At 36.2% G+C, this 12,600-nt stretch overlaps 1 protein-coding gene across 2 annotated transcripts in view; it reads left to right on the top strand.

Annotated features, from left to right (window-relative positions):
* Nucleotides 1–9,667, top strand: part of Fntb (Farnesyl transferase beta subunit) — a 51,390-nt gene extending 41,723 nt beyond the window's left edge. Inside the window, exons 9-10 of one of the 2 annotated variants that reach the window (XM_081730666.1) lie at nucleotides 2,906–3,014; nucleotides 9,446–9,667. In XM_081730666.1, the coding sequence (XP_081586792.1) occupies nucleotides 2,906–3,014; nucleotides 9,446–9,556 (220 nt within the window). In that variant the 3' untranslated portion in view covers nucleotides 9,557–9,667. Of the gene's footprint in view, nucleotides 1–2,905; nucleotides 3,016–9,445 lie in introns of those variants that run through there. The other variant, XM_081730667.1, reaches the window with a different exon arrangement.
* The last annotated feature ends 2,933 nt before the right edge of the window (nucleotides 9,668–12,600 follow it).

The raw sequence follows: 12,600 nt of genomic DNA, 5'->3' as shown, positions 1-12,600 counted from the left end.
ATCGTTTGTTACATATCTGTCGCAATACCAGAAAACATGCTCCGGAGTGTGAAGTTCGCCACAAAAGCATTTATCGTCGTTTCTTAAGTTTAATCTTTTAAAATGTGTTTTAAATGGTCCATCACCTCTCGACTTATATTTCCCATCCTTTCTCTTGTTTTGAAATCTGGTATGATATTTCTAGTCCTGGAACCTTTCCTGGAATTTTTCCATTCTTCTTCCGATTTTGTTCGGATGATTCTTTCAGTATCTTCATCGAAGTTTGGTATTTCTCCTGTGATTTCTACTATCTTCGTCATTTCTTTATTTTGGATCCAGGTCTTGATACACTTTCTTAATATTTGGAGATGTATCGGTTCTTCATATGTAAATAATTGCAGTACTTCGGCTGGGATTGTCTTCATTATGTCATTTACCCTTATTAAAATTAGTCTCTGCACTCTTGTCATTGTTTCTTTTAGTTTAATATTCATAAAAAATCGGTGTCCCCATATGCCCACGCAGTACTGCAAGATTGCCATTAAAATTGTCTTGTTATATAGCTTCCAATCTAAAGTACTTTGTTGCAACTGTTAGTAATTCGTTGGCTACCTTTTTTGCTTTTTCTGTTATTTCTGTTATATGTTTATGAAAGTTTAATTTTTTATCGATCCATACTCCAAGATACTTGAATTTATTTACGTGTTCAATTTTTGTATCATTAATTTTTATTATTGGATCCCTCTTTAAAATTTGACCAAAGACAGTATATTTAGTTTTAGTTGCTGATAAATTTAACTTATTTTCTTTGCACCAATTATCTAATTCTGTTAATACTATTTTCCCTTTTCTTTCTATTTCATTTGGGGATGATGCTGAAAATACAACTGCTAGATCGTCAGCATAACCCACAACACTGATTGTTTCTTGTATATTATTTAGGTGATTTAAACATAGCTCTAGTGTAACATCCCACATTAAGGGCCCGAGTATCGAACCTTGTGGGCAGCCTTTTGTGCTTATTGTTTTAATGGTTTCTTCCGGTTCGTGTAACTTGAGTCTACACGAGTCATGATGTTTCAAGAAATACACAACCGAGTTAACAAATTCACGTTACCCAATCATTGTCTAATTCTTTCCTTCCTTCCCAAGTTCCAGTAAGCATGGAATTTAAAACCGATTCTATATTTTGATTTCATATATTTGACAAGCAATCACACATGCAGCAATATTGTACAGTTCAGTGGTTGACTGTTATGCTATGAGTGTATCAAACCTCAAAATTCTGGCAAGAGTGACAGAGATCAATAAATATAAATTTACACAATGACACTTATATTTAATACTAGACGCCAACATTTTGCTGTGGAATTCAGTTTAATGCAATAACATAAATGACAAAAAGTAGCCTAGCTGTAGTTATAATAATGGTCTGGATCCTACCAACGGGCTTAAGAATGATGTGTGACAGATCTGAATGAGCAATTGACACAACTAATGCATAGAATACTCATGGCGCTAACTGTTCAGGATAGGTTACTTGTTCACTGCTTAATAATAGCATACAAAATTTTTAACGCAACCAAAATGTAAATCATATTCGTTTTGAAGTTATTTATATATTTTTACACTAAATTTCATATAATAAACAGTTATATTTGAACTAAGCAACTTTTCACTTAAATTTCGTTATGAATAATAATAATTATAATAAAAAGGCTTGGAAAAATAATAAGTATTTTCTCTTTAAAATATCATGGTGAAGCTGTAATTTTTGTTTTATTTATTTATTTTTACAGACTTCCTTTAAGGCGGCTAATTATTTCTATGTACCATTGTTTGACTAAAATCATCACGTAATATGTTATATTAACAGAAAGTCGTGCACACATATTTCACGATATACCAGAACCTTGCCTCAGTTTTTAGTCATTAGGATAATTTGTTAAAAGCCCTGAAAGTCTAAAAACAAACACTGGATATCTCAAATTTGCTGCTACCATAAAGTATTGTTGTATTGGAACCTGCCCTGACTCGATCCTCAGACTATCGTCTACACGGACCTATATCATTATATCCGGAAGACCAAGAGAGGACAGTAACCGTCTCTTCACTTATATCAGACCATCACTGGAAGACGCAAATGCATGTATTTCTTGTTTACTAAGATAATACAATAAACATTAGAAACACTTCCCTTTTCTTCTGCTACCGCCTCGGTAGCTTTTCTTAAGCAACAAATTTTCTGTTGACCCAGTTTCTCTTTCCTCAGGACCTCATGATAACAGCTACAACCAGAAAGCAGGAAGAAGCCGAAGCATTAGGCGCCATATGAAAACGTAGTACACCGAGATCAATTATCTCACTTTAGGGCCATAGCCAGTGCCGGATTCTCATTTGTAAGATCTTAGAGAGAGACTAGAAGCAAATTCTTACTTTGAGACTCAAATCTTGGGACTCATAGACTTTGATGTAATCCAAATAGCCAGTACTCCAATGTCGATCACAGGAGACTAATGAGACAGATCTCATTGTCAGGTGTCAAAGCATTTCTCAACCCACTTACCATCTAGTCTCTATCTTTATCTGTTTTCGTATTTAATTTTGGTTTCTGCAACATTTCTATCGCTTTTATTTAAATACTTTATTATGCGACATCCCTCACATTTAAGTTAAGTCTCTGAATTAGTACAGTTAATGACTGTCTGTCAATCTTTCGCATCCCTCTCTTAGAGTAAGGTGTATCTTTGATTCGATCTCCGTATCCAGTATTGGAATATCAGTATGGTATTGGCTGATTTTTAGTACTGGAAAAGTATTATAAACCCGGACGTGACAAAAATTAATTTGTGTTAATAAGAATCATAATTGTTAGATCGTAGATATCACGCTGCCTAATATATCCGTGATTTTCCCTTTCTTTCAGACAGAGAGATATCTACCACACGTGTTATACTTTAAGTGGCCTGTCAGTTGCTCAACATTTTGCTGGGGGTGGTAAGACAACTATTGTTGGAAGCCCAGAAAATGAACTGGTACGTATATCTTCCTCCTTTGTTCTATTGATTATTTTTATTGTATAATAATATAGTGGTGTGAAATATCAGGTTGTCCATAAAGTATTGCAGCTTTGGAGGTCAAAATTGAGAACACATTTATTGTAATGTGAAAATAATGATTATGAAACCACATATTCACCATTTTATTCAGTGACCTTCTGCCACTTTTCCGGCAACACCATTTTTCCGTCACTATAGAACTTTCGTGGTTCCTGGTCAAAAATGTGACATGTGATTTTCACAAGCCTCTTGTGAAACTAACTTAACTCCATTCAGGGAATTCTGTAGAGACCAAAACAAATGGTAGCCTGATATTCCCAGGCCTGGGCTATACGGTGGATGCATTAAAACCGTCTGGCCAAATTCTCTCAATTTCTCACGGATCATTATAAATGTATAGTCTGGCATTGTCAGCGTGGTATACGACATTTTCTCTCGTCCAGTTCCAGCCGTCTCTTTCTGAATTCCTAGGTGCACTCGCTCAGTTGTTGATAGTACAGCTCCGACTTCATCGTTCTACCCGGCGGCAGCAGCCTTTGATGGACAATGCTCTTAAAATCTCACCAAATACACAGCATAAACCTTCCTGGGCCTCAGTATGGACTTGGTCTCAGACTGTGTAGTTTCTCTTCGCTTGGACAACCATCTTCTTTGCAAATTTGTTGTTGTAGGTTATCCACTTTTCATCACTCCTAAGTAACCGCTTCAGAAATGTCTTGAGTTCGTTACGTTTCAATAGAGATTTGCAAATAGCAATTCGATCGAATAAATGTTTTTGAGTCAGATCATGTTGCACCCAACTTTCTTTGTCCAAATGGTTTAAAACTGTTTGGTGATAGATATTTAAGTCTTTGGCTATGTCATCATGTTTACATGCCGGTCTTGGTTGACTTTTACCAGAATATCATCCACTTTTTCTGTGATTGGTCGCCCACTGCAAGGAGCATCTTGTACATCGAGATTTCCAGATCGAAAGCGACTAAACCATCTCCTGGCTATTCCTTTTGATAAACTATCTTGCCTATAAACAGCACAAATTTCTTCACTGGCCTGTCTTGTCAATTCGAAAATCATTTAACTTAAAATTGCGTGAAGTTTAATTAAGGGTCATTCCATATCAAATCATCCACAGAAACAGGCATTCTGCACCCGACCATCTCAGAATTGAATGAAAATTGGTAGACTGATAGATTGTTGGATCCTGATTCCAACGAGCCCAACGGTTTTGAAATCCGTCCACTGGTTCAAAAGTTATTAGCTTTTGAAATTTAAGCTTAAACTGCAAAAAAGCAGTCGCGAATCGCGTTTTTTGCTTCAAGGTCATAGAGGAAAATGGGTATAACTTCCTTTGTAATAAAGATAGAGCCATGATTTTTTTTTTTTTTGATTTTGAACTCATGTAATTTACTTTCAGGTAAAAAAAGATTGAGTTGTAATTCCTTCAATGGAATTTATCATGAGTGCTAATGCACAAAAAAAGGAGAGTTGAAAAAGACTAACATTTTTTAATCTTTAAGTTCCCATAACTCATGAGCCCCACTTCCAATTTTTATGAATTTTTCTTAAAAGATAGCTGACAACATGTACAATAATCTCAATGAAAAAAATTGATGGGATCTCTAAAGGAACACACAGAAAAAAATAAAATTCTCTAAATTCAGAATTCCAATCAGAGAAAAGCCAATAGCATACAAAATCCTTACAATTTTTGCTACCAAAACAGCATGTTTGCAATGTGTGCGAAGAAAATGTTAGAGCATGTCTTAAAGAGGTTCCATTAGGAGAACTGTTCTCCAGGAATAGGTCCCAAATAAAGAAATATGGTGTTAGAAATTAAGCTTATGAGATGTAAATCAATGCTAGACCACCAGTATTATTAATTCATTATTTAAAGCACTACTATTTTAAAAATTCATATTCAGTAAATTCATAACAAACTAATTTTATTATTTCTATTTTCAGGTTGATAAATAATTATTTCATACTTGTGAAAAAGGAAATTGACCATGACACTACCATATGTGTGTAACTACCTTGACCCTAAGTTGTAATTTGACACTAAACAGCTGGTGGTCCAAGAGAATTGATTGGTTGTGTGTGTTGGATGTAGAATACAATTATGGCAAGTGGACAAAGTGATTGCAGTATTGGACAGTTTTTACACGAGAAGTGCAGTGGATGTATCAGAGACATAAATACCTTGACCAGTGAACAGAAGAAACTTATTTTCTGGAGAAGTGAATTTCCTGTTGAGAATACAGACATTGTTATCTGTGATAAGCATAAAAGAAATTTCTTAACCAAGTTTTCTGGACATCAAAAAAAGTGCTGCAACCCTTATAAAACACACACCACTGCCTGTACCACTGATCTTCGTCCAGTTTCTCTCCAGCAAGCACTGTCATTTAAGAAAAAAAATGTGAATGTCATTCCTGGTACTAAAATCTGCACAGCTTGTAGAAAGTTCAAGATTGATGACTCTGAGAAGCCATCAACATCATCAGCACAGGAAGTAGTCCAAGGAACAACCAGTAGTGATTCTAGTAGTGATTCTGAATTTAAAAAGGCAAAAGATAAGCATGATTTAGACACCACCTTAAGTACCCTTTACATTTCACCAGTCAAGTTTCATTCTCGTCATCCATCAACAACAGTAACTTCTGCAAAACGGAAATTAAATCTAGCTCATGCAACACTGAAGAAGAAATTAGCAAGAGTTACTTCAACAGAAGAAATACAACTTGAAGAACCCAGTAAGACATCCAAACCTAGTGATACAGAAAGAGATTTTAAGGAAATCATTGATGCAATGAAGGCAAAAATTCCAACAGTTAGTAGAAATGAAAAAAATCGTATTCTTACCCTGCTACCTTCAACATGGGGAAGAAAGAAAATTGCTAAAGAGTTCAATGTTCCAGAATATATAGCTCGCCGAGCAAAACAAGTGAAAAAGGAGAAAGGTATCTTGGAGCTCCCTGATCTGAGAAGAGGCAAAACACTGCCACAAGAGACTGTAACAGCAATAATTGCATTTTACAGTGATGATGAATTTACCAGAGTAATGCCAGGACAGAAAGATAAAGTCAGTGTTGCAAGAAATGTCTATGAGCAGAAACGTTTGATATTGTGTAACCTTCGTGAACTCTATATCCAGTTTCAGTGGAAACACACTGATTTGAAAGTTGGTTTTTCCAAATTTGCAAGCCTCAGGCCAAAGCAGTGTATTCTTGCCGGTGCTTCAGGGACACATTCTGTTTGTGTTTGCACAATACACCAGAATATCAAGTTGTTGCTGCATGCAATTCAGATGGAGGAAACCTACCATGATTTAATTAAGATGGTGACGTGTGAAGATCAGACACGGAACTGTATGATGAGAGTTTGTGACAAGTGCCCACCATATACAGTGCTAGAAGAGTTTCTGAAATCAAAATTTGAAGAGTTTGATGAAGAAGATACTGTTGAAGTGAAGCAGTGGGTGACAACAGACAGAACTGACTTGGTCACTCAAACAGTTCACTTAGGAGATTTAATAGCAGACATCATCAAGAAAATGGTAAAACTTATTCCGCATGCTCACACAGCAAAAAGTCAAGCTCAATATCTGAAAAATAGAAAAGAATTCTTGCCAGACACTGAGGCACTAATTCTTATGGATTTTAGTGAGAACTATTCATTTGTAGTTCAAGATGAAGCCCAAGGATTTCACTGGATGAATAAATGCTGCACTCTACACACGTGCGTTATTTATTACAAAGAAGACGGAACTCTCAAGCACAAGAATATCTGCATTCTAAGCGATGATTTGGAACATGATGTTCCAATCGTCTTCGAGACACAACGGCTACTCTCAGTGTATATCAGAAATGAACTTCCAAAAGTGGTGGAAGTTGAGTATTTCACAGACGGTTGTGCGGGTCAGTATAAGAACTGCAAATCGTTCTTGAATCTGTGCCATCATGAGGAAGACTTTAATTTGAAAGCAAAGTGGTCATTCTTCGCAGGCAAATCACCTTGCGATGGCATTGGAGGAACTATCAAGCGTTCTGTCACAAAAGCAAGTCTACAAACGACTGTAACTGGACATATCATGAATACAGCAGCCATGTATGAATACTGTCGAGATCACATAGAAGGTGTTCTGTTTTATTACGTAGCAAAAGAATATATGCCTCCCATTCGAGAAAAACTGAAGAAGAGATTCACGGCAGCAAGAACAATTCCTGGCACTAGAAGTCTGCACTATTTTCAACACATTTCAGAGATGAAGATAGGTGCTAAAATGTTAAGCAGTGATGAGAATTTCAGTGTTACATCCAATTTTACATTGTCAGTAGACCTTCCTATGCCAACAGTGTCAGTGAATAGCTATTGCGCATGTGTTTATATGGGTAATTGGTTTATTGGAATCATAACAAAAGTTCAGGAAAATGAAGGAGATGCTGATGTCCTGTTCATGCATCCTCATGGGCCATCTCCTTCTTTTTACTGGCCGTCAAATACGGGCTCATGCCCTGTACTTTTCACCAACATATTAACACCTGTGGATATCACCACCATTACAGGAAAAACATATAAGCTGTCAGATACTTCCAGTAAATTAGTGGCAAAAAAATGGGCAGAATATGTGCAAAGGCATTAGAGTGTAAGTAGCCTACACTTTGAACTTTTTTTTTTTAGCAACATTTGTGTGTTTCTGTTACAAGTTTCTTGCAGTGTGATGTGTAAGTAGTGGACATTGCCAAGAACATTTAGTACAATTTTTAATGCATTATTAACAAGTAATATGGTATTTAGGCCTATTTTACGTTAATTAAGTAGACCTATATTCATCTCATTATCAAAAAATAAGGAATTTTCAGTTTTTATTTTTTTCTGTGTGTTCCCTTAGATATCCCATCAATTTTTTTCATTGAGATTATTGTACATGTTGTCAGCTATCTTTTAAAAAAATTTCATAAAAATTGGAAGTGGGGCTCATGAGTTATGGGAACTTAAAGATTAAAAAACGTTAGTCTTTTTCAACTCTCCTTTTTTTGTGCATTAGCACTCATAATAAATTCCATTGAAGGAATTACAACTCAATCTTTCTTTTACCTGAAAGTAAATTACATGAGTTCAAAATAAAAAAAAAATCATGGCTCTATCTTTATTACAAAGGAAATTATACCCATTTTCCTCTATGAGCTTGAAGCAAAAAACGCGATTCGCGACTGCTTTTTTGCAGTTTAAGCTTAAATTTCAAAAGCTAATAACTTTTGAACCAGTGGACGGATTTCAAAACCGTTGGGCTCGTTGGAATCAGGATCCAACAATCTATCAGCCTACCAATTTTCATTCAATTCTGAGATGGTCGGGTGCAGGGGTGTGGATGAGGTGATGTGGAATGACCCTTAATTAAAACAACTCAGCAGAACGGCTATTGAGGTGATAATGATCAAACGTATGAGGCGTTCGGAAGAGCGTTTAATTGTAATGCAAAAACCAGTAACTATGACGTTCACCAACTTGGGAAATGGAAGGGCCGCTTTGGCTCAATAGTATAGTGCTTACTTCTGGTACATGGGGTACCTGGTTCGATTCCAGCTCGTGCCAAGTGGACTTTATGGTGAACAAACACCATGTGTGTGAGTTTCCTCGGAGTTTTCCGTTTTCCTCTTATTTTCTTCATTCCACCATTTCATACGTCATTATTACCGTCTCCCTTAGTATTGATACAAACTGTGGGACGTTAAAGTAACAGAGTTCATACTAACCTTGAAGTCAGAGATATTAAAATAAATCTGGCAAAAGAAGGGAAATGCTTGAAAATAATTTCTCAGTCGGGAAAATATGCTATATTTTTCGGAAGAGTCAGTTTTTATTAGCTGCCTACAGAAGAGACGAAGAACACCTCGAAGAACCAAGACAGGTTCAGAAAGAAAATGAAAATTATCTTTACAAATAAAGAAGCTCGAGGAGCGTCGAAAAGTATTTAAAAACTTTAAGCTGAAGATTGTGTGTGCGGGGGGGGGGGGGGGAATCAAATGCTAGATAATGCTAGATAAGAAAGAAAGAGACCGTCCCATCATTCCGCAACATTCACTAAACATGCACGCTCTCCGCGGATCGTGACGCTGTAGGTCAGCGCGCTTTCTAGAACGCGTTGGTGCTAGAAGTTCATTTCCTATTTGGTGTATGTAGAGTCACTGTGAGACTTAGAAAAGTTTTCATTTCACTATCTGTTTGATATATTATTTATATGAACTGGCCCTTTGTCTTTTCATACATTCGTGTAAGTAGAATTTTATTCTGGGAGAAGTAGATAGTATAAAATACTTAAATGAAATGTACTATTAATTATGTCATTATGCTATCCAGCTTTAATATGAGACCTTGTTATAATGTTATTTCTTCTTTGTTTGCAGGCCCCGCTTCATCCAGTGTATAACATTGGCGTCGAGGCGCTTCTCAATGCTAAACAATATTTTCAAAGTCTAGCTGTACCCAACAGCGGCTTAAGGTGCCATTTATCATAGGATATACTACTACTTCTATGCATTTGTACATAATTATAGATACATATATACTCACTATATATATTTTTTTATTTATACAAAAAATAAATGTTGCCCAAATAGCTTTGCAAATAGTGTAAACAAGTTTATCTTGTATGCCCCAGCTAATTTAATGACAGTGAATTATTTAGTTATTATTATTAACAACTTTTAAGTTTATAATATTTTGCAGTATGTAGCTCAGATTACGAGTGATAAAGAGTGGGGAGGTTGAGCTAACAAACCGATCCCAGAATTTTAATTACAAATATTCAGAACAACGGTACTGAAATCGGGACCTGGTACGCTTTGTGAAATGATATCCAACACATCGATAGAAAAGCATGTTGTGATGTAGAATGGAAGTAAGAAAAGGGTGAGAGAAAGGATTTGCGTAAAGATGGGAAATATCTATAACAGTACCTTCGATTGTTGGTGGTGATGATTCTCCAACGATGTTCGTCTGCATGGTGATGATAAGTAGATGATTAATGGGCGACGACGGCTATGGCAGGCCAGAAGTCTCACGATGTTTTCTTAAAATAACCAGAAGCGAAAGACCAACTATAACGAAAGTTCCGTATAATTATTGTAAACATGACTGGCTCTCAAAGTTTCATTTTTCTGTGACGATAAATGCGCTGTCTTTTAACTTGGGCAAAATTCGCACGATTACAAAAGGACGAATTACAGAGACAACTTCGAATCTCGAAGAATAGGTACGAACTCCCTTGTGACGATACGTATTCCTTGGTTTTGATCACCATCGCATATCAATGAATTCTCCATTTATTAGTCTGATAACGTGAAATCGGAAAATTACTGTGTAGATGGAACGTCACCACGCGTGTCATTTGGAATGCGGGAAAAAAGGTTAAACAACCTCCCGGTTTATTTCCATTACAATATACAGAACTTGAAAAGAATAAATTGACATTACAAAGAAATCTTCTATGCCTTGATGTAAGACAAATACACAGTATTTAAAGAGAAATGAGAGTTTAAATGCAAACTGATTCTGAATTGAAGTTATAGATATTTCAATGTTTGTCTTCTGAGATTAATAATGTGTCAAATGAATTTCACTATACATATTTCACATTCAGTTCACATTCATTTAAAATTATTGTTATTGGTGGGGCTGACTGCACACTTCACAATATGAAAATAAGTAAGTTATCAAAATGCGTTAGAAATAAGCCGAAAGATCCATGGATTGTTTGGATTGGAGTTTAGCGTCTCTTTCAGCACTGAGCACCTATAAAACATGACCTACGGTTTAAAGTAGGATCAGGACCACAGGAATACGTTCAGATTTTAAGATTTTCCATCAGGAATCGAGCCCGTGACCCTTGCACCAAAGGCGCGCATGCTAATCATACCAGCAGGAAGAGACTCGAAAAATCGAATTAAAAGATTTATGAAGTAATTCACTACTCTAGTTCCAGAACTAATATCAATGAAAGTGATCACATTGAAATTTATAGCTTAAATTATTGAGGACTTCTTTTCATTGTTGGATTTTAAATCATTGACATGATGGATGCAGCTGAAATAAATATTAAGAAAATCTAACATTTTTCATTCTCACAGTTCAGATGTGTTACGCTTGGTAAATTGTGCCGAACTTATTAATAGAGAATATTGGTGATAATATACGCGTCTAACAATGAAGGTAAAGATAAGGAAGATGAGAATTCTAAACTATTTGAACAAAGAGGTAATATCTGAGTTGAAAACTCAAATATCTCGCACAAAAACATAAGGATATTCACATTTCGATTGATATCGTTCATATCACTATCTTCCAAAACTCTCCAATAGTATTGAAAAGTGGAAAAAACTAACCCATACTATCTATAGTTTCGAATTCAATGAAATCTCAAGAGTTAAAAAGAGCAGCTATGCTGGAATTCGAATCAAGTCTGCGGCTTACTGTAGCGGTATGCTAGTCACTGCGGTACCAACTTACTTCTTAGACCAGTCAAACGTGCTCAGATGTTCAAATCACATAAAATGTTGTGCTTGGTCAGTCAATTTATATATATATATATATATATATATATAAAATTATTATTATTATTATGGTTAGATACGTATTACCAATGTATATATCTAACTGAATAGGTTATTTTGGTTGCTCCATCAGCATGTGAACAATCGCTCGATATCGCAATCTCTATTGTAGCAGACTGCTATCCCACTCCTTTCCAAGCTTTCCAGATATGCCACAAATAGTGCGGGAGCTCCCTTGTTATTATATGGTTAGTATACGCGTCTTCGGGGCAGGAGACCTCGGTTCGATTTTAGACTGGAGCTTATGTGATTCGGATCTTTCGTCTCATATAGCGTCGCTGCTGAAAGGGACGATAAACTAATCCAGGGATGCAAACAACCACTCCCCCGGAGCGAGTGGTTCATTTGTGCGGGCGAGTATTTAAGATCATACCGAAGGTAAGTAAATATTTCTATTGTGTGCTGTGGGCTAGTCAAATTTTGTTGCTTATTTGCATCCCTGCTCTAATCCATCCTTCCATTAACCACAAAAAATTCGGAGACGATGATGTTGAGACATAGTTTTAGAATTTCCGAGGTACGAAAATCGATCGGATTGGCTTCAGAACTCTTCACTGGAATGTCAGTAAATGGAATAACACGAATTCTCTGTTTCAGATGTATTTGGTGGTAAAAATAGAGGGATGTTCAAGTGGTAGCTTCATTCCTTTTCGACGAGCATTCATACCTTTGTACTGATTTATCCGTACACACATGGGATATCTATAGAAAAAATGGGAGGGATTGACTGGAACTGCAAGGCATTCATCTTTACATTTTTGTCAACCAATATGGATCACCAACTTCCCAGCATACCCAGATCACTGGGTTTGGGAAAGCTGCCCTTCAATAGGGCAAAGTTGCTGCTCCCCTTTGTTTGGGTATTGTGATAGATAATTGTCCTATTTAACCATTGTAGAATGGTTTAATGTATGCCTTATCTATACATACTTTCACTTGTCACCTGCAAT

Source organism: Thermobia domestica, chromosome 11 (assembly GCF_964235325.1).
Source record: "Thermobia domestica chromosome 11, izTheDome1.hap1.1, whole genome shotgun sequence".
Taxonomy (NCBI): Eukaryota; Metazoa; Arthropoda; class Insecta; order Zygentoma; family Lepismatidae; genus Thermobia; species Thermobia domestica.
The sequence above is the reverse complement of the archived record's forward strand: the minus strand, read 5'-3'. Positions and strand labels throughout refer to the sequence as shown.